General features: G+C 33.4%; 3 protein-coding genes across 4 annotated transcripts; all 3 read left to right on the forward strand.

Annotated features, from left to right (window-relative positions):
* The first annotated feature begins 6,945 nt into the window (after window positions 1–6,945).
* Window positions 6,946–7,983, forward strand: LOC139841767 (uncharacterized). The gene is made up of 2 exons (XM_071831971.1): window positions 6,946–7,085; window positions 7,608–7,983. Exons 1-2 carry the CDS (start codon window positions 6,946–6,948, stop codon window positions 7,981–7,983), a joined length of 516 nt encoding a protein of 171 aa, XP_071688072.1.
* A 15-nt stretch (window positions 7,984–7,998) lies between these two features.
* On the forward strand, window positions 7,999–8,568 carry LOC139841768 (uncharacterized). Its single transcript, XM_071831972.1, has one exon. The coding sequence runs from the start codon at window positions 7,999–8,001 to the stop codon at window positions 8,566–8,568; it is 570 nt and encodes a 189-aa protein (XP_071688073.1).
* A 429-nt stretch (window positions 8,569–8,997) lies between these two features.
* Window positions 8,998–15,647, forward strand: LOC139843763 (citrate synthase, mitochondrial-like). Of its 2 annotated transcripts, XM_071833912.1 has the most exons (20): window positions 8,998–9,029; window positions 9,169–9,234; window positions 9,558–9,620; window positions 10,520–10,561; window positions 11,524–11,589; window positions 11,790–11,855; window positions 11,954–12,067; window positions 12,289–12,352; window positions 12,491–12,573; window positions 12,838–12,887; window positions 12,969–13,046; window positions 13,143–13,271; window positions 13,391–13,433; window positions 13,576–13,662; window positions 14,280–14,381; window positions 14,488–14,595; window positions 14,701–14,751; window positions 14,942–15,015; window positions 15,111–15,162; window positions 15,299–15,647. In XM_071833912.1, exons 2-20 carry the CDS (start codon window positions 9,184–9,186, stop codon window positions 15,389–15,391), a joined length of 1,416 nt encoding a protein of 471 aa, XP_071690013.1. In that variant the 5' UTR covers window positions 8,998–9,029; window positions 9,169–9,183; the 3' UTR covers window positions 15,392–15,647. The 2 variants fall into 2 exon arrangements, with proteins under 2 accessions (XP_071690013.1, XP_071690012.1); XM_071833911.1 differs by lacking the exon at window positions 8,998–9,029 and having other exon boundaries at window positions 9,106–9,234.
* Window positions 15,648–22,637: the final 6,990 nt, after the last annotated feature.

A 22,637-nucleotide genomic window follows, 5' to 3' on the forward strand; every position in this document is an offset into this window, starting at 1 on the left:
TCACGAACGTTAAAACTTGTAAAAACTATATGATGACATATATATGGATATATATATAGTTAACATGATACTATGATAAGTAAACATATCATTAAGTATATTAACAATGAACTACATATGTAAAAACAAGACTACTAACTTAATGATTTTTAAACGAGACATATATGTAACGATTATCGTTGCAAAGACATTTAATGTATATATATATATCATATTAAGAGATATTCATACATGATAATATCATGATAATATAATAATTTAAAATCTTATTTGATATTATAAACATTGGGTTAACAACATTTAACAAGATCGTTAACCTAAAGGTTTCAAAACAACACTTACATGTAACGACTAACGATGACTTAACGACTCAGTTAAAATGTATATACATGTAGTGTTTTAATATGTATTTATACACTTTTGAAAGACTTCAATACACTTATCAAAATACTTCTACTTAACAAAAATGCTTACAATTACATCCTCGTTCAGTTTCATCAACAATTCTACTCGTATGCACCCGTATCCGTACTCGTACAATACACAGCTTTTAGATGTATGTACTATTGGTATATACACTCCAATGATCAGCTCTTAGCAGCCCATGTGAGTCACCTAACACATGTGGGAACCATCATTTGGCTAGGGGTGTTCATAATATCCGAATCCGAATCCGTAACCCGAATAATCCGAAAATCCGATCCGAAAATATCCGAAAAATCGGATATCCGGATTTTCGGATATCCGAAAACCGGATATCCGATTTTTCGGATTCGGGTTTCGGATGCGTTTTCTAAAAAAATCGGATATTCGGATATCCGAATATCCGAAATTAAATGGGCTTTCTTAATATATTTATACAATGGGATATTTTGATGGGCCTGGGCTATAACTTTTAAAAGAGATAGAAGAACTCTCATATTATATAGAGAGTATTACGAGTATTATACTTTTATTTTTATATACTGGCTAAAAGAATTGGGTAAACAAAAACCCTAGATCTAAACATATACATTTAGTCATTTTCCTCTCTACAGCACCCCATCTTCAATCTTCATCCTTCGATCTCATCTATAATCTTCATCTTTGCTTTCTTTCAACATAGAGTTTGTAATACTCTTTATAAAAAAGAATTAACATTATTAAATGAAAATAATTTGTTTGCAAATTTGGTATGTTGCTGAAAACTGATTTCAAATAATCATTAGCACAGAGCTGGTACTCGTACAATCTAGCTGAAGTTCAAGCAGATGTGAATCCAAAGAAATATTGAATGGGACCCGTTGGCTATGAGAAACTAAAAGTACCAAACTGATTTTCATCACTGTGTTTGCAATACAATATGTTGGTCCTTATGAGTGAATTTAGATATAAAAAATTGTGTAACTTTTTGGTTTCAAATGAAGCAAACAAGTAAAGGGTCTCTTCCAGCCAGATTTTGGAGACCCCTTTTACTTCTACCATCAGAATTTGTTTGAGACTACACTTATTTTTTCTATTAACTAAAAACAAATTTCGGATATTTGGATAATCCGATATCCGAATCCGAAATTTTGGATATCCGATTTTCGGATATCCGAAATTTCAGATTCGGATATCGGATGACCAAATTCACTATCCGAATTTTCGGATATCCGAAATTCGGATATCCGAATTTTCGGATATCCGGTTTTGAACACCCCTACATTTGGCAACTAGCATGAAATATCTCATAAGATTACAAAAATATGAGTAATCATTCATGACTTATTTACATGAAAACAAAATTACATATCCTTTATATCTAATCCATACACCAACGACCAAAAACACCTACAAACACTTTCATTCTTCAATTTTCTTCATCTAATTGATCTCTCTCAAGTTCTATCTTCAAGTTCTAAGTGTTCTTCATAAATTCTACAAGTTCTAGTTACATAAAATCAAGAATACTTTCAAGTTTGCTAGCTCACTTCCAATCTTGTAAGGTGATCATCCAACCTCAAGAAATCTTTGTTTCTTACAGTAGGTTATCATTCTAATACAAGGTAATAATCATATTCAAACTTTGGTTCAATTTCTATAACTATAACAATCTTATTTCAAGTGATGATCTTACTTGAACTTGTTTTCGTATCATGATTCTGCTTCAAGAACTTCGAGCCATCCAAGGATCCATTGAAGCTAGATCCATTTTTCTCTTTTCCAGTAGGTTTATCCAAGGAACTTAAGGTAGTAATGATGTTCATAACATCATTCGATTCATACATATAAAGCTATCTTATTCGAAGGTTTAAACTTGTAATCACTAGAACATAGTTTAGTTAATTCTAAACTTGTTCACAAACAAAAGTTAATCCTTCTAACTTGACTTTTAAAATCAACTAAACACATGTTCTATATCTATATGATATGCTAACTTAATGATTTAAAACCTGGAAACACGAAAAACACCGTAAAACCGGATTTACGCCGTCGTAGTAACACCGCGGGCTGTTTTGGGTTAGTTAATTAAAAACTATGATAAACTTTGATTTAAAAGTTGTTATTCTGAGAAAATGATTTTTATTATGAACATGAAACTATATCCAAAAACTATGGTTAAACTCAAAGTGGAAGTATGTTTTCTAAAATGGTCATCTAGACGTCGTTCTTTCGACTGAAATGACTACCTTTACAAAAACGACTTGTAACTTATTTTTCCGACTATAAACCTATACTTTTTCTATTTAGATTCATAAAATAGAGTTCAATATGAAACCATAGCAATTTGATTCACTCAAAACGGATTTAAAATGAAGAAGTTATGGGTAAAACAAGATTGGATAATTTTTCTCATTTTAGCTACGTGAAAATTGGTAACAAATCTATTCCAACCATAACTTAATCAACTTGTATTGTATATTATGTAATCTTGAGATACCATAGACACGTATACAATGTTTCGACCTATCATGTCGACACATCTATATATATTTCGGAACAACCATAGACACTCTATATGTGAATGTTGGAGTTAGCTATACAGGGTTGAGGTTGATTCCAAAATATATATAGTTTGAGTTGTGATCAATACTGAGATACGTATACACTGGGTCGTGGATTGATTCAAGATAATATTTATCGATTTATTTCTGTACATCTAACTGTGGACAACTAGTTGTAGGTTACTAACGAGGACAGCTGACTTAATAAACTTAAAACATCAAAATATATTAAAAGTGTTGTAAATATATTTTGAACATACTTTGATATATATGTATATATTGTTATAGGTTCGTGAATCAACCAGTGGCCAAGTCTTACTTCCCGAAGAAGTAAAAATCTGTGAAAGTGAGTTATAGTCCCACTTTTAAAATCTAATATTTTTGGGATGAGAATACATGCAGGTTTTATAAATGATTTACAAAATAGACACAAGTACGTGAAACTACATTCTATGGTTGAATTATCGAAATCGAATATGCCCCTTTTTATTAAGTCTGGTAATCTAAGAATTAGGGAACAGACACCCTAATTGACGCGAATCCTAAAGATAGATCTATTGGGCCCAACAAGCCCCATCCAAAGTACCGGATGCTTTAGTACTTCGAAATTTATATCATATCCGAAGGGTGTCCCGGAATGATGGGGATATTCTTATATATGCATCTTGTTAATGTCGGTTACCAGGTGTTCACCATATGAATGATTTTTATCTCTATGTATGGGATGTGTATTGAAATATGAAATCTTGTGGTCTATTATTATGATTTGATATATATAGGTTAAACCTATAACTCACCAACATTTTTTGTTGACGTTTTAAGCATGTTTATTCTCAGGTGATTATTAAGAGCTTCCGCTGTCGCATACTTAAATAAGGACGAGATTTGGAGTCCATGCTTGTATGATATTGTGTAAAAACTGCATTCAAGAAACTTATTTTGTTGTAACATATTTGTATTGTAAACTATTATATAATGGTCGTGTGTAAACAGGATATTTTAGATTATCATTATTTGATAATCTACGTAAAGCTTTTTAAAACCTTTATCTATGAAATAAAGGTTATGGTTTGTTTTAAAAATGAATGCAGTCTTTGAAAAATGTCTCATATAGAGGTCAAAACCTCGCAACGAAATCAATTAATATGGAACGTTTTTAATCAATAAGAACGGGACATTTCAATTTTTATGTACAAGATATGTGTACGGATACTATGATTTATGAAAATGATTTCGTACACGAGAAAAGTGTACTGTATTTAAAAGATATCGCATATACATTACAGGTGGGTATAGGATTCGGGCTCATTTGTACCATGCAACATTTAAATCTTGTGGTCTATCAAAATTACGAATTTTATTGTTTTATGATAAACTTATGAACTCACCAACATTTTGGTTGACACTTGAAAGCATGTTTATTCTCAGGTGTGAAAGAAACATTCCGCTGTGCATTTGCTCATTTTAAAGACAGTATTTGGAGTCGATCATCGCAATGGAACCAGTTGTTGGTGACTTCGTCCAGATGGATTAGGACGGGTCCTTTCACGTTGGCCCAACAGAGTTTCATGCTTAGTGGATCTTATAAGCCCACGTGAAGATTTAATAAAGGTCAGGCCCGGCTCTAGGGGTGTGCAACCTGTGCACTAGCACAGGGCCCAACTTTGTATGGGGCCCAAAAAAAACAAACTTCTTTCATGCGTAAATATGTAATGGGTTTAATTCAATATTTCCTAGTTACTGAACAAGTGGACTTATACTTATATATGGGCCCAAAATACAAACTTCTTTGATACAACGGCGTAGTATATTATTATTAGCAAGTATTTTATTATTTTACTTGTATTTATTAATAACAAACATCTTATTCATCATCTTATTTGTACTTGAATTTATTATTAAAAGTGTATTTTTAACTCCATTTAGTTGCGAGTATAATTTTGCATAAATTTATTAATTATTGAACTTATTTTTATTTTTATGGTCTGATTAATATTCAAACTTTTAGTATACAAAAAACCTACTTTTTGCAAGTTGAACATGGCTCATAAAATTAATAGGACAGCCCTGCTAGGAAGTAGAACTAAGACGGTCATAGTAAACTACAACGACTCTACACATTGAGTTCTAAAATTATTATACTTTGCAAACGGTATGTAATTCTAATGCTATATAGTCTATGTTTATTGATATGACGTTAATTGTCATTCATTTTTTTAGATAGTTTAAATTTTTTGTTAGGGGCCTTTTTTTTTCGCCTCGCTCCGGGCCCTCAAATTTTCGGGACCGGCCCTGATAAAGGTAATTAGCCGGTTGGCCCAAATGTGGCCCGATGACTAATCCAATAAGTTCACGGCCGAATAGTTTGAACTTCTATTATTTGATTTGTAATTTTTGTAGCCATGAACTGAAAATAATTGGGGATATTTGTTTTTGGTCGGCCACCAAGGGAAAAAAAAATAAACACGTTTCCACAAATGATTTGCATTTGATATAACATTATTTTATGTGTTAGTAGAAAAGAGGCCAAAATAATCAAGTGGGGTAAAATGGATAGCAAGTGTTTGGCCAAAAGTCTTCCAACTGTCCCTCACACGTTCCCACAAATGATTTGCATTTGATATAACATTATTTTATGTGTTAGTGGAAAAGAGGCCAAAATAATCAAGTGGGGTAAAATGGATAGCAAGTGCTTGGCCAAAAGTCTTCCAACTGTCCCTCATGCATCGAATTATCTTGAAGTGAGGTATTATAATATCCAATATTCAATCATTTTTTTAAAGGAGTTAGTGGAACCATGTGGGGGTGTCGGCTAGGAAAAAGAAAAAAGAAGACACCGAAGTAGTTTAAAACCATATCACAGATTCAATTTCTTTAATGGTTGTTTTGGAGTAAACCGAAAGCAAAAAGAAAAATACATGCGTATTAATTGTAGCAGCGGTATGTAGACGATGATGGTGGTTGATCAAAGAGTGAAGGTGGCGGTTCATGGGGATCAAAGTGGTGTTTTACGTAAGAGGTAGAGAGAGAAAGTGATGGTTTAAGGTGGCGAGGTGGGTGTAATAGAGGTGGTGTGTGAGTGTTTGCTTCACTATATGTAATACTTGCATATATATATTTACATGTATATATGACTTTGATGATAGAAGATGAAGGTTGAGAGTGAAGGTCATGGTTGGTTCTAGCATTTGATTGCAAATAGACATCGAAGAAGCAACAATAAAAGGGTTCGTAGAAGGTGATGGTCGTTTGGGGTTCTTGTCGACAGTAAACAAAATTGATAACAGGTGCAGTAAACTTTCTTGTTAATTAATTAATTCAAAGTAATTTAAATTAAATAACGTCAACAATTTTTGGAATACGTGATGAGTATAACTTAGTGATGGAAGAATCCAAGCTGATAACTTCTTGATGAGAAGACACATCGGAGGTTTCAGGATCTTCCGACGATTTCAGCGGCGGAGGACGGTGGCCGGTAGAAATCTTAAGAGGTGGAAGTGGTGGTTGAGCAACTAGAAGAATCACCTTGATTATACGGAGCTCTTCGTGCTGATAACATGTTATAATTTAATACTTTATATGGTATATATCCTACTAATATGAAGGAAGACACTAATATGAAGGAAGAAAGAAGAGATTAAATTCTTATTCAAGAATGGTATGTATATCCTTACAATTGAGTGAGTATTTATAATACTAAAAGTTAACTGTACATTACTTGTTTTCACAATCAATTATAGAGTAGGTGAAATAGTAATCAATAATTCATAATTTTACTGTGCATGATTATCAATCATCTCTATTCATCTGCATGCGTACAAAATGAGAATCCATCCATATCGTAACAGTACGGAGTATATAAGACTTTTATTTATTTAATTGTAATTAATTAATTAATTAAAGTTAATTGTATAAAATCTAATTTATGAATTAAATCATCTGGCCCGGTAGCATAAGACTATTTCCAACGCGGCGTCAGATGGGCCCGCGTCAGACTCGCTGGCAGGAAGTGATGCCCCTGACGCCATTAACGGGGCGTCAGTTTTTGACGCTGGGGGTGTCAGTCGACGATTTGACTGAAAAAGGGCTTCAAATGGTGTGCCGGCTTGATCTGATTGGGTGGGGTAATATATCCGTTACCCAACGGATATATATACCCGTTTTTTATTTTTTAAAAAAAAAATTCAATTTTTACTCCATTTTACTCCTATTTAAACCCCAACAATCGTATCATTTTTCACACAATTTTTACTCTATTTCTTTCTACTTTTTTTTTTTTTTACAAAAGTCTATTACTTTATAAATGGGTTCGAGGTTACGGGGGTCTAATTCCGACTCCGAAGATTTGCGGATTATTCAATTAATTCAAGAAATAGAAGATGATGATTCCGAAGTCGAATCGGCACCATCTATTTCGAGAGTTAGAGGTTACATCCCTAGGGAACGAGAGGTTGCTGCACAACGTTTGTGGGATGATTATTTTTGTGAGACGCCAAAATATTCACAAAGAAAATTTAAACGTCGTTTTCGCATGCGCATACAATTATTTCTCCGGATAGTGCAAGGTATTACTACTTTCCAAAGTGATAATATGCCAGAATATTTTACTTACTTTTCTCAATGATTTGATGCTATCGGTAGGCCTACATTTACTACTTTACAAAAATGTACGTCGGCTATACGTCAATTGGCGTATGACAACACTCCCGATATGTGGGATGAATATTTGCAAATGAGTGAGCAAACATCAATACTATGTCTAGATTACTTTTGTATGTGTATTATTACATTGTACAAAAAAGAATACATGCGATCTCCGAATGCACACGATGTTGCTAGATTGCATAGTGCTCACGAGGAGAGACATGGGTTTAGGGGTATGCTCGGTATTATAGATTGTATGCACTGGGAGTGGAGGAATTGTCCTGTTGTTTTAAAAGGACAATACACTAGGGGTGATCACAAGAAACCGACCCTTATGCTTGAAGCTGTTGCTTCTTATGACTTTTGGATTTGACATGCTTTTTTTGGGATGGCGGGTTCCAACAATGATATCAACGTTTTGAACCAATCACCTATATTTGATAAACTTAAGAACGGAACATTTCCATCAGCACCATTTGAGGTAAATGGGCATGAATATAGCAAAGGATATTACCTTGCGGATGGTATATATCCCGATTGGGCAACTTTAGTTAAAGGATATTCATGCCCTACTGAAGAACTAACGATTAAGGTTACAAGATTTCAAGCTAGTGCCCGAAAGGATGTAGAGAGGGCATTTGGGGTTCTTCAAGGTCGTTTTCATATTATACGCCTAGCTTCACGAAGTATGAGCGTTAACAGGGTGCGAAGAGTGATGGAATGTTGTCTCATATTACATAACATGATACTTGAAGATAACGGCTTTGCACTTTCTAAATGGGAAGAAAGATTCACTACCGAAGAAATGGAAAATGGTATGAAACATATACGAAACAGAGGACGAGATCGAGATATCATCGCAAGAGAAATAAGGGATCGAGATTTGCACAACCAACTCACCGAGGATTTAGTCGAGCACATTTGGAACCTTCTACCGACTTTTCGCAATGCGAATTAATTTTTTTTGTTTTGTTTTTGTTTTTAATCTATGTAATCGTCAATCTATGTACTTTTAAATTCTTATCAAAAATTAATTATGTATTTTTTTATTAATGTTATTTATTTTATTTTGTTGTATTTATTTATTATTTTAATGTAATTTATTTTATTTTGTTGTATTTATTTATCATTTTAAATCATTTAAAAAAAAAAATTGATGGACCCTAATGAATTTGACAAAGGCATTTAACACTTGGGTTATTGGGGGGTTAAAATTTGACTATGCCATGTTCAATCCACTTTTTGAGAAAAAGTAAAACTGTGATGTCACAAGCTGTTTAGAAACAGTCTAAAACCTCAAGTCCACACTGACGGCGTTATATACTCCATTATTTCATCATTTCACACCTGCTTTTACTAATTCAAATCAACAAATCACCTTTCTCATCACACTTCCTTTTCGAATCTTAAAAAAAAAAAGGTAAAATCGCATCAAAACACTTTTAATCAATCATCTACTTTAAATCTATAATTCGATTTTGTGTTTATCACTTATCAGAGCTGTTATCTATTCGTTTTTATACAGTAACAAATATATTTGTGGTTTCGAAAATTGTGCAGTTGATTCGTTGCGATGGTGTTTTACAGGAGCGTTTCGCTTCTTTCTAAACTCAGAAGTCGTGTTGTAAGTAGTTTTTCATAATTTTTAATTACTATTATTATTCGTATGATCATAGATAGATTCATATTGCTGTTCATAATTTCACACATTTAGGTTACGAAATGACGCTTAAATCATCTATAGCTGTTTGTAATAAATTAGAGATTTGATACTAATAATAGAATATTAATTGTTTATAAGCATTTTGTTAGGTATTAGTTAACCGTGATAATATATAATTATAATCTGGTTATATAATATACTGATTGTTTGTGAGCCTTTAGTTAGGTGAGGTGATATATTTATATTTATATAATAATGATCTGTTGTTTGTGTTTGTTTAACAGGTTCATCAGCCTAGTTTAACCAATTCTATAAGGTGGCTGCAAATTCAAACCTCTTCTGACCTTGTAAGTTTTAGTAATTGACTAATCGTACAGTTATATACATTATGAACTTATATATAGATTATAGTCACTTTTTTAGTTGGTGTTACGTTGAATATAGTAGCACAGCCTGTCCTAACAATAGTCTATTAGGGCTATATGCTCAGAAACATGAAACGTGAAGAAGTGTAAGAATAATGTGACATGTTTTATTATATTCCAGCAGAAGATTCACATTGAAATATCGTGTAAACGTGATGAGAAATAAAATCGTTTGATGAGTATGATGAATGGTATATAGGCTGCAACTTATCCATTCCATATACTGCATTTGCAGATCTGATTTCTTGATAGTATATAAAATGTAAACAAGTATTTGACCTATATGACGTTCTTGTAAATTAGAGTTGTGGGGAAGAGTAAACTTACTTTTGTTTATTTGTTTATAATTGATAATTGAATTTTTATACTTTGTGTTAATGAGGCCTGTTATTGTGGTGGTAGTTTGAAGAACACATACAATGTTTTCATCTTCTTTGCTTGCTTTTATGAATATAACCTAGATCATGGTGCAGTGAAAAGAATAATTCAGTATGATTTATGAACAAGTTATTGTTTCATGGAAACAGTTTATATTAGAAAGTACACTATGATTGCCAATACCGAGTATTGTGAAAATAATGAAAGAATTGCTTATAAGTAGAAGGCAAGCATTTTGTACCAAAGCTCTGATGAATCGATTGAAGTATCAAGCATGTAAAAAATTCTATGGTTATTGATTTTAATTTGTTCATGTTAGTTCACTATGTTTCATTGCTCTTTTAGTATATACTTGAACTTTCTGACTAATTGATAATATACTCTGTTTAATCCTTGCTTTGAGAATTCCGCTCCGAAATCTGAAGATGATGAATTTCTTGCAGGACCTTCATGCTCAGCTTAAGGAATTAATACCTGAACAACAGGTACATTTCCTACGTTTAGGATGGAAGTTTATGCTCGTTCTCCGTGTCGTATTCTTTGATAATTTTTATGAGTTCCTTAAATAATGAACCTTTAAGTCTTTAAATTCTTCATTAAACCTGTTACATTGCTTTTCTATGTCATATAAAAGTTACCTCATATGTATGATTTGAGGTACGTGGTGGTATTAAAGGAGTTGTTAATGTTTGATTTATATAATATGCCTTTTGAACTTAGTTGTCAGTTATATGTAACTGTGATAGTCTATCTTTCACAAGGTTGTAAAAGTCGTGAGTCGGGGACGCATCGGTCGAGACCTAAAAAGGACGCGTCGGCCGAGTCGGGGACGCGTCGGGGACGCGTCGGGGACGCATCGGTCGTTGACCAACGTTGACTTTATTAATAATTTCTTAAATATATATTTATATATGTATAAAATAGTTGATTTTGTACCATAAATTTCTTAAATAAGAACTTGAATTTTAAAACAATCAAACTTCAAACTCAATTAATGTTACCGAGTACATAATCAGCAAGGACACAGAGAAAAGAGCGGCCCAAAAAATGAAAACAAACCCTAATTTTAATACATATCACATCTTGACGAAAATTTGACTGATTTTGACCGTTTTTGACCAACTTTGACAGACTTTGGTCGAACTTTTAGCTTTGACCGTCTTTTGAGCCGTTTTCAGAAAAAAGGGACGGAGAACCCAAAAAAACGACGCATCGGCCGACGCGTCGGCCAAGTCGGCCGACTTTACAACACTGATCTTTCATATGCAGATAGTATAATGTTTCCTCATTACGTTTACTAACTAGTGGATGATAATTACCTACTCTTAAATTAATTGTAATGAATATTAGAGAACTCCTCTCTAGTTCTTTCTCATCTCTCATCTACCTAATATCTCTTTTTATGATCCTATTTATATTTATTATTTACTGTTTATATTTTGTGCAGGAGCGCCTAAAAAAGATCAAGTCAGAATATGGAAAAGTCCAGTTGGGTAACATTACTGTTGATATGGTAAAGAAACTCATCCTTGATATTTACCTTTTTCTTTTCTTTTCATTTTTTTTCTTTCTATTTTCCTTATCGTGATCAAAATTGGAAGGATATATTTTTGGATCTATAAATATGATTATTTTTTTCAACGGGGTATATTTCATGTCTGTAGTATACCATTTTATCTGATATTTATTTTCCCATGTGTTACAAATATAAAGGTACTTGGTGGGATGAGAGGCATGACAGGTTTACTATGGGAAACATCTTTGCTTGATGCAGATGAGGTATAAAGTCTGGTTGTCTATAGATATAAGATGTTACATATTATTGATGTTTCAAAATGAGAAGTACGTAAAGCTGGGCTTTTTGTTATGTTAATCAGGGAATTAGGTTTCGGGGTCTCTCTATTCCTGAATGTCAGAAGGTTTTACCAGGAGCAAAGCCTGGTGGAGAGCCATTGCCTGAGGGACTTCTCTGGCTTCTATTAACTGGAAAGGTAGACAACCTTTTTTGTTTTTTTTTGTTTTTTTTTTTTGTATGTGTGTGTGTGTGTGGTTTAGTTTCTGCTTGCAACTTTTTGTATTTTCTCACTGATAGCTTGTGATATATAATAACCGTTTATACTTGTAATCGACCTATCTTTTGTATTCACTGATTGACATTAAGTACTATATACTTGAATTATTATTATTATTATTATTTTTTTTTTAAAATTAGGTGCCAACTAAAGAACAAGTTGATGCCTTATCCAAGGAACTCAGAAGTCGTGCCACTATTCCAGGTTTTTAACTTTTCAACAGCCTTACTAGCGAATTCTTCTATAATACGTACTATTAAAAAGGCTTATTTATGTATATAGATTTTCTATTAACTATATGGGAAGTATTTAGTTGATGTTAAACTTCGTTTGTTGTTGCAGAGTATGTGTATAAAGCCATCGACGCCCTACCCGTTACAGCTCATCCAATGACTCAGTTTACTACTGGTGTTATGGCTCTTCAGGTTTATTTAAAACTATATTTTCTGCATTGCATGTTGTAGTGATGATTATGATTGAAACAATTAAAATATAATGGTTTCTCTACAAAGTGCTCTTGCGTTAAGCTATACAGAAGCGTACCTTTATGGAACTAATGAGTAACACTGTAGCGAATTATTGACACTTTTCTTTAACATACTCTTCCACTATATTAACTGGAATCATATAATCATGCTATTGTCACATTCATTTCAGTTATTTCAGTTATATACTTGTTCCTGTTTCAGGTAGAAAGTGAATTCTCAAAAGCATATGAGAAGGGGATCCATAAATCCAAGTGAGTTTATTCAAAGTATTGATCTGCTAAATATACATTACTTATGCAGAATTCAATGTGTAAAGTTGATTTTAATTATAGATACTGGGAGCCGACATACGAGGACTCTCTTTCGTTGATTGCCCAAGTCCCAGCTGTAGCTGCATATATCTACCGCAGGTATATAATAATAGTTTCTAATGGTAATTTTCATGAATTTATTTTTCTGATCACTTCTGTATATATCTAAGTTTGAATTTACTCGTCTTGTTGAAGGATATACAAAAACGGAGAAAGGATACCAGCTGATGAGTCACTAGATTATGGTGGCAATTTTGCACACATGCTTGGATTTGATGGTCCCGAAATGCAAGAGCTTATGAGGCTCTATGTCACCATCCATAGGTGCGATTGTCTCATCTGCATCGAGACCTTATCATAATATAATTTATTTTTTAACGCTTACAGTTTTTTAGCCTACATTTGAGAAATTATGTTTCTAATTGAAACATGAAATGGTGCAGTGACCATGAAGGTGGAAATGTCAGTGCTCATACTGGTCATCTTGTAAGTATCTAACCCTTCCTATAAGTTTTTGATATTACACTCATATATGTAGGAACTATACAAACCTGATACTTTTTCTTGAAAATGTTTTCAGTTATTATTCAGAATACCATGTGTAACTGTTTTTTTTATGCTAATCAAGGTTGCTAGTGCCCTCTCGGATCCATATCTTTCATTTGCTGCAGCATTGAATGGTCTAGCTGGACCCCTCCATGGTTTGGCTAATCAGGTATACTAACATTGGCAGTCTTTACTTCATGTAATTTATTTATTTCATATCTTTATTCAACTGTGCCATAGAGATACGGTCACTATTGTAAAAAAACAGACTTCAAATTTTCCAAAATCTATTTAATTAATTGGTCAACGATGGTTAATGGGTCAAAATCAGATTTGTTGGTCAAGGTCGGTCAAAGTCAAAATTGGTCAATATTTTAACATGAATTTAAACTTCAATTTTAGAGTTTTTGAACAAATGAATGATTATTTTAATGTTTTTGGACAATTATGTTAAAGTTTATGTTTATGGTTTTCTTCCATATTTACACATAATTTTGAAGTTATTATTTTTAAATATATAAAAAGTCCAGTCCGATTAATCCGCAAATTTCCAGTTACTCTATCCAAAGTCCTGACCGAGTACTCCCCGAATAGTGAGCTTTGTAACCTTGGACACGGTCGAGACACAGATTTCACATGCATGCGTTGAGGCTAATGATTATGACAGTAAAAGAGATGATCTTGTATCTCGTATTGTGTGGACACTAGGAAATTGCTACATATGAAAGTAGAAAATTTGTGCTTCTTTATCACTTTCCTATATAAGTTGGTTATTCTTTGTTGCAGGAAGTTCTAATGTGGATAAAGTCAGTGGTAAGTGAATGTCGAGAGGATGTTACCAAGGACCAACTGAAGGACTACATCTGGAAAACCTTGAATAGTGGCAAGGTAATCTTATAAAGTTGTTTTTTTTTTTTTTCACTTTTTCGGATATGCAGGTGATCATGTTTACAAGGCTAATCATATGCTCCATGTGATTTATCCTGAAATGCAGGTTGTTCCTGGTTTCGGGCATGGTGTTTTGCGAAAAACAGATCCCAGATATACATGTCAACGTGAATTTGCATTGAAACACTTGCCTGATGATCCTTTATTCCAGTTGGTTAGCTTCTAATACCCATTAATGCACTCACCTGTTTGTTTCCCTGGCTGTATTACAATCTATCTGATTGTTATTTCTTTTATTTGTTTTTTTTTTTTTTTTTAGGTTTCAAAACTTTATGATGTGGTGCCACCAATTTTATTGGAACTCGGCAAGGTAAGCTGCTCTTTGAGCTTCTATCTTAAATATATATTTGAAAATGTATTTCGGTTATTATCACCGTTTTGGGTCCGGTGTTAAAAAAACTCAAAAACATTATTGTATAGTATATTATGAATTCCTTCTACATAAAATGAAATAATTTAGATGTCAGCATCTCAACTTTGATATGGAATTATATATGTAGGTGAAAAACCCTTGGCCCAATGTTGATGCTCATAGTGGTGTGTTGCTCAACTACTACGGTTTAACCGAAGCAAGGTATGCACCTTATAGTTTTCTTAGTTGCTGTTTTTAAAAAGAATCACTTACACTATCGCTTACACTTGTTGGTTATTAAATTTAAACACGTTCAGATATTACACGGTTCTCTTTGGTGTGTCGAGGGCAATTGGAATATGCTCTCAGGTTAGTCAACTATTTTCAGCATCTTCAACTAGTATTCATTATTATGTTCACAATCCTTTTTAGTTTATTTCTTATGGACATGTCTATGTCTTGTTATATTCTTTTTATTTATATATTTGTTTATTTATTTCTATAGCTGATATGGGATCGAGCTCTTGGGTTGCCGTTGGAGAGGCCGAAAAGTGTTACAATGGAATGGCTTGAAAAGCACTGCAAGAAATCTGCATAAGTTTGTTAACTAAAAGGGTCTATATTTCATTTTTTGAAAATCCAAATAATAATGTTTGCTTGTAGATACGCGGTAGCCGTATGAAAACGCCTTGCTACGAGAACATGGAAATAGCAAGTGGAGAGTTTCTTTGTTTGAGTACTATTTTTAATTATGGCAGGGTTACTGTTCTGTTGACTGTGCAATAGATAGATGAACCATTGTATCTTGAATGCACCTTTTTGGTGGAGATTAATTCTGCTCGAGTTCCGTATTTTGAGGCAGTATGGAAGCATTCATTTTCTATTTCTTGCAGAATCATCTCTTATGAAACGGATGAACTCTTAATTAGACTATGTTTATTAACATGTTTGAGGGAAAAGTATTTTCTGGGTGCCCTGAAAACAGTAAAGAACCCGGAACTGATGGAAATAAACAATATATAAAGGGCAGGCTATGCAAGAAATATCGTGAAAAGAATGAAAAATTTTTAAGGTTAAAGTTATGTTTTTTATTTAGGCTATATATTCAAAAATGCTATTGTAGGTCAATTAAAAATGTGGTCATTTTAAAAATGTGTGTTAATGTAAATAAAATGTCACCGGTTATTTGCTACACTCATAAGCTAATTACATGTCATCTTTTGAACTGAAAAGTAATTACACGAATAGTCCCAGTTGATTGTGTTTGCAATCCTTGAGGCTAACGTGCCTTAAAATAATCCGTTCAATCAAATCACATGACAACCATAAATGTTAATAATAAGCGGTACATGTAAAATATGTCATAAATGTTAAGGACTAACTGCGTAATTTTTTCTTTAATAAATATTTTATTTATCAGGTCAAAATTTTATATATGTTAATAATGACACATAAACAAATTAATAACTTTAGTAGTTTTTTTGTATATAGTTTATATCAGAACAAAAATGAAAGTATATGACATATTCGTATCTTTAACCATAATGAAAATATATGACATATTCATATCTTTAATCCTAATTTTTAATTTTGGGAGTAAATTTCATGAATGATTCTTTTTGAATACTTGGATTTAATAAGAATCTTATAGGCCCTTTGACCTTTCATCTCAACAAAACACTCTAAGGATCTATTCTACTTTTATTTTAGGAAAGAAATGAAATGAGATGAAGGGAAATGGAGAGAAGGGAAGTTGAATCCTTCCAATTTGAAATGAAGTGTTTGAGGGAAAATTACACTAAAATGATCAATCGACTTTCTTCCTTTTTTTTTTTCATGTGAAAACTCGGAAAACCAATAGATTAAAATTTTTTCATTCCATTCCATTTATTTCCAAATTGAAACCCCAAAACAAACACTAATTTCCTTTGTGCACTTCACATCTACAAAGTACAAACCACATTTATATTTTGAAAGAATGTAATTTTTTTTAACGACCAAAATTTTATTATAATAAACAAGTCTTACACAAATTTTTTTCTTTGGAAGAGGGTACACATTTTTTTATTTGGAAGAAGGTAAGTGAAGAACTCGTTACAAGATTGTGTCCTTTATTATACACAAGCCATACACAATCCATATGCCAGGTTCCCATCTACTACTAGACGAGTCACGACCATTGACAAAAGTACAAATCACATTTCTCCAACACGACTGTTAATGCTATTATTCTTGTTTCCCTGGGTTGCAGTTGTTGAAATTACTCGTCTGAGTACTCACTTTTTGCAACTTGGGGAGTACTCGGCTAAAACTTGGGATTACTCTCAGAAAATCCGTCAAAACTTGGTCAATATTAATCAAAGTCACAACATTCGAGTACTAGGGAGTTGCCGAGTAATACTTAAAAACTCCTGACAGAGTACTCCATAGCGATTTTTGCAACGTTGTAAATTGTAATGCTTCGTATATCATTGTTTCTTCAACAAAAACCTAAACCTAGAGGTACAAAGAGCGTAGATCCACCATCAATAATCATCAATTCAATAGACAACCATCTTGAGCCTAGACCACTTGCAAAACGGTGCATGTCTCGGCCACATAGGCAGATACCATGAACATATTAGACACCCACATAATTTTATTACTAGCTATTGACAATTTCATCATCGATTTTATATTAAAGACAGAAACTAGAATGTTTTCAATTCCTAGGGATAAAGTCATAAAACCAATTCCATAATGATGCACCACAGAAACACACTAAAAATAGGCTTTCTTCACATTATAGCCTAACCACTCTCTTGACTGAATCCACCTGGTCGGTAGATTCTAGAACAAAACGTAAAGTTTTCTATAACAACATCAATGACAATGGTAATGGTATTTCCAGTGTCGCGTAAGCCCTCATTTTGTTGCTCAATTTGCTTTGATCGAAGATGAATTTCAGTTTGTAGTGGTTATGCTTAGTTGGGGAATCCATCTATTCCCGTGTATAAAGAATATGTGATTAAATAGAGACGGACAACTCTTGAACATCTTGTGGTGTTGTGGGAAAGATCGCATCTTTTTGCATCTTCTAATAATTGCCCACAATATCACGAACTGTTCAAGAAGGTATTCGTCGCAATTTAATCACACACTCACCATGAAAACTGGATTCACCAATTACACATAACAACCGCATAGTGAAAGCTTATCGTCACTCGAAGCAAATTGAGCTTCAAAATGAGGCCTTACACAATGCTAGAAATACCATTACCGCTGTATTTTGATATCAACCTTTACATTTTCTACTAAAATTAACCCGCTAGATGGATTTAGTCAAGAGTGTTATGGCTATAATGGGTATTAAACCCTCTTTCAAGGTGTTTATGCTTTGAAACATTATGACATTGTTTTTACCCCTTGGAATTGTTAACATTCTAGTTAGTGACATTCCCTTCAAGCGAAAATCAATAATGAAATTATTAATAGCTACACATTAATTATGTGGATGTCTACCATGTTCATGGCTATTTGTGAACGTTGTGGATGATTTTTCCATTTGATGGTGGTTGGTGTTAGATCCCCTCACTTTGTACCTCTCGGTTTAGGTTTAGGTGTAGGTTCTTCATTGTGGAAAAATGGTATAAAAGCAAGAATTGCGGCTAAGAAATGAGAAAATGATGATCTAATAGTAACATTAATAAATCTAAATTGCTCCGTATATTCTATGATTTAAACAAACACAGCCAGCAAGGTAAAACCAATAATCGTTCAAAACCTTCCAGCTTCTTCGGTCTTCTTCATCTTCTCCGGCCAGGCCTGGCCGACGATGGTATGACCGGTATGTCGAAGCCCGATGGCTTTTCAACGTCGTGTGATAATCGTGTAACGTCGTTTTTGATCTTCAATTTCCCGGACTCATGGACTCGGGTTGATTGTCGGAGAGTCTTCGAGAACTACGGTACCCTTAATGACGTGTATTTTGCACGGAAAAGATTGTCGAGTGGTCAACGTTTTGGCTATGTTCGTTTTGAAGGAATCACCGATATCGAGTCATTTACCAAGGTCTTGAATTCCATTCAAATAAATGGTAGATGGATCCGAGCCTATAAGGCTTTGGAGAAGAATTCGACTGGTGCAGAACCTTTGATTGCCAGGAGTCGTGAAAAGAAAGATGATGCTATCCCTGCTAACAGAAATCATGGGTCTATCCCGAACATTGATGGGTTCGAAGAGTTTCCTCCGGCTCCTTGGAACCGGTGTCAGTCTAAACCAACTAAATGTAGAGACAAAAACTCTGCAGTTTCTTGTGAAAATCCCGAACCCAATTATTTTCAATTCCCTGCCAACAATCGAATTGAAATTAAGGTTGGTGATAAAAGTTATGAGTTTAACCTACCTGAGTCGGTGAACAATCACAATCTGTTTTTAGCTTTAACAAGGATCGTGTATCGTGGGCTTTGACCGAGGTTAACAATTCTCCGGTCGATTGTGATGATGCCTCGAAGAAAACCAGTGCGGGTGATTCAAATTCGTCGAGTGTGGGGATAAGATTGTGTCTCAATCGGTGTCGGACAAGGATTTGAGTATGCCGGAAAAGGAGGCTGCAAACTGTGGTCTCTGCGACGAAGTTGCCAACAAACAAGATGACTATGGAGATGGGTATGTAGGAAGGGATGATAATCTTGAAGAGGGGGAAATTTTTTCCAATTCCGCCCGATGGGTGTTCGGAACCTGTTTCACCACCGGATTATTCGTCGGTCGATTCACTGTTGGCCGGTGAATATCTTGGATCGAGGAAGAAGGTTGGGAGTTCCAATGAGGCTGCAGTTTCCAAGGGCACGCGTGATTTGTTTACAACCCCAAGACAATTTCAAATTCACTTTGAGCCTGAACAAAATTTGGATAATGGGCCTATTTCAAACGATCCTAAGGTGGACTGTGATGTTCCAAATGGGCCGGTCCTTTCTCCAGCTGTGAACGAACAGGTTTCGGTTGATTCGAATGTGGTTTTAGATTGTCCTTCATCTACCGCTGTTGCTCGTTTTCGCAAGCCCCAGCCCCCCCCCCCCCCCCCCCCCCCGGATTAAAAGTCATTTCATTAATCATGTGTGGGGGAGGAGTAATATGAAACGATGCAAACGTCGGGAAAACTTTCGCCGGCATGAAAGACTTTTCATTGATAATGTGATGAAAGATGCGATTGAGGACGACGATGAGGATGTGTGTTGCTCGTGTTGTTCTTCCTCCCGTGAGTCCTCGGAGTCGGAAACATAAACTTCTATCTAGTCGTGGTGTGCGGTTCTTCGTGTTCTCGTAATATCAGGTTCATTATTGTTTCGAGTCTCTATTGTTGCGAGTGTTTTCGTTGGTGTTGTCTTTGGTTGTAGTCTCGTGTTTTTGGTTTTAGCTCCTTGCTAGTTCCGGTGCGTGTAATTTTTATTATATTAATAAAACTTCAAAAAAAATAAAAAAAATAATAGTAACATTAATAATCGTGTTTTGTTAACAACTAGTTGGGCGACCTGGCTTTGCGCCGGTTCTTCACCCTTACATAGTTAATTATTGAGAAGGTAATTATTTATCATATTTTTTTGTTTTATTTTTCGTTTTGTCGAGGAAGTACCCAAAATAGTTATGTGATTGATTTGTAATAAGCGTAAAAGTAATTATTCATCATTTTTTATTTTAGTTTTCCTCTTGTTGAGCGAAAAGAACAAAATGCTCAACCAATAAAATGAGAGGTACATCAACGATTGATATAAATTATTTAATAAAATAGGAAAAACTATTTATAATATATATATATATATATATATATATATATATATATAGGGGCAGGATCAATGGGGAAGTAACCAATCGGGGGGAAGCGGGGGGAAGCAAATTTTTTTTTTTTCGTTTTTTTTTTTGGAATTTTTTTTTCCGGCATCAAGGTCACACGAAAATATGAACATTTAGAAGAGACACTTCGTGATGAATGTTATTATTTAGGCGGGAAAACGATCGACAAAAATAACATTCAAGATAATATTGTTCGTGAAGAATATGAACGTTTTTTTTTTCATGTTTTGTGAAGTAAAATTTAGCCCGATTTAGAGTTTAGGGTTTAGGGTTTAGGGTTTAGGGTTTGGTGTTTTGGGTTTATTTCATAAACCCAAAACACCAAACCCTAAACCCTAAACCCTAAACCCTAAACCCTAAACTCTAAACCGTTCGTGTTAAAAACTCAATCTAAATCCTAAATCTAAACCCTAAATCTAAACCCTAAACCCTAAATTTCTAAACCCTAATATTTAAACCCTATAAACCCTAATATCTAAACCCTAATATCTAAACCCCAATAGCTAAAACCTCAAAATACGCTCGAAAAACACGATAATTGTTATATATTACTTCTTCGAGCGTTTTCCCGCCAAAATAAAAATATTTATCACAAAGTGTCTCTACTAAATGTTCATATTTTCATCTCATCTATAATGTTCGTAAACAAAGTTTTTTCAAAAAACGAAAAAAAAAAGTTTTTGCTTCCCTCCGTTTCCCCCCGAATGGTTACTTCCCTCTTGATCCTACCACTATATATATATATATATATATATATATATATATATATATATATATATATATATATATATATATATATATATATATATATATATATATATATAACAAAAAAACAGTTATTAAAAAATGAGTTACGTGGTTAATTTGTAATGAAAGAAAAAAGTTAAATAATAATAAAGTGAAAAACTATGTGATTGATTTGCTAATAATAAAATTAATAATAGTGAGTAGTTATTGGATAGTGAGAATTGTGTAGACGATTTATAATGGATGAGAAGTTTGATGGTTAAATTATAAAATGTGAAAAGTTTGTGTCATGTTTATAAAAAATATGAAGGTAACTATTCTAAAGGATGGGGTTGAATTGTAAAAAATAAAAAGTTTGGTGTAAGTTTGTAAAACTTCTAAAGTCCACTATTCATTTGAACTATATCTTTTAGATATAAGAAGATATAATATAATATAATATAATATAATGGCGGTGACTAATCTAGTAACCCCGATATTGATAGCTCTACCATGTTTACTAGTTAGCCTTTCTTCTAATGTATGAATTAGTTTTTCAGTTTTGGTACGAGTACGTACGTATCTGGGAATCTGATATATGGATTTTATACGTCTTGTGTATAATAAGGCTAACAGTCTTGTAGTCAGATCTGCAATGTTACATATTCAAACATATAAATGTGGTTTGTGGTTTTCAGTTTGTACTTTGTATAGCTAGTTTTTGTGTTGGTTACCTAGTATGGTGAAAGTAAAATATATTTATCACATATGGTTAAACTTGTTACCAAAAGCTGTAATTTATAGGATGTATCCTCACACCACACCATCTCATCTCTATTCATATTCAAGAAAATGTTTGCATAACCAAATCTTGAAAATTTTGCAATTATGAATGAAAAAATAAATATGCAAAAATATCCTTCCAAGAAACTTTACTATTGTCATTGCTAGAAAATGCCAACCCCAAACCAGGAACAGGAGCCTCTGCTGCATTATTATTTCTTGGTCACTTTGGATTTCAATATATCATTATCAACAAACATAGTTCATACATACCAATCCTCTTTAATATAAATAAAAATATATGTTAAAGAATAATTAAAAAGTATGTCTTATAAACATTACAACGTAAACATATATATGTGATCATTCAAAATTATAGGACGAACTGATACCAAATTTGGGTTAGAAATGTAAAGAAAGAAGACCCATAAAATCTCCAAATGCCAAACACTCCAGTAGACTTATTTTCCTTCACTTATATTGAATATATATAATTCATAATAGCG

The sequence above is a fragment of the Rutidosis leptorrhynchoides genome, chromosome 4 (genome assembly GCF_046630445.1).
Source record: "Rutidosis leptorrhynchoides isolate AG116_Rl617_1_P2 chromosome 4, CSIRO_AGI_Rlap_v1, whole genome shotgun sequence".
Classification (NCBI taxonomy): Eukaryota; Viridiplantae; Streptophyta; class Magnoliopsida; order Asterales; family Asteraceae; genus Rutidosis; species Rutidosis leptorrhynchoides.

Bases quoted from the DNA above. Each gene is read 5' to 3' on its own strand.
- LOC139841767 (XM_071831971.1), top strand. From the start codon at position 6,946: ATGGGCCCGCGTCAGACTCGCTGGCAGGAAGTGATGCCCCTGACGCCA. The intron at 7,086-7,607 runs GTGGGGTAATAT...TGCTATCGGTAG, and splicing joins TGCCGGCTTGATCTGATTGG to GCCTACATTTACTACTTTAC.
- LOC139843763 (XM_071833912.1), top strand. From the start codon at position 9,184: ATGGTGTTTTACAGGAGCGTTTCGCTTCTTTCTAAACTCAGAAGTCGT. The intron at 12,068-12,288 runs GTAGACAACCTT...TTTTAAAATTAG, and splicing joins GGCTTCTATTAACTGGAAAG to GTGCCAACTAAAGAACAAGT. The intron at 13,047-13,142 runs GTATATAATAAT...GTCTTGTTGAAG, and splicing joins GCTGCATATATCTACCGCAG to GATATACAAAAACGGAGAAA.
- LOC139841768 (XM_071831972.1), top strand. From the start codon at position 7,999: ATGGCGGGTTCCAACAATGATATCAACGTTTTGAACCAATCACCTATA.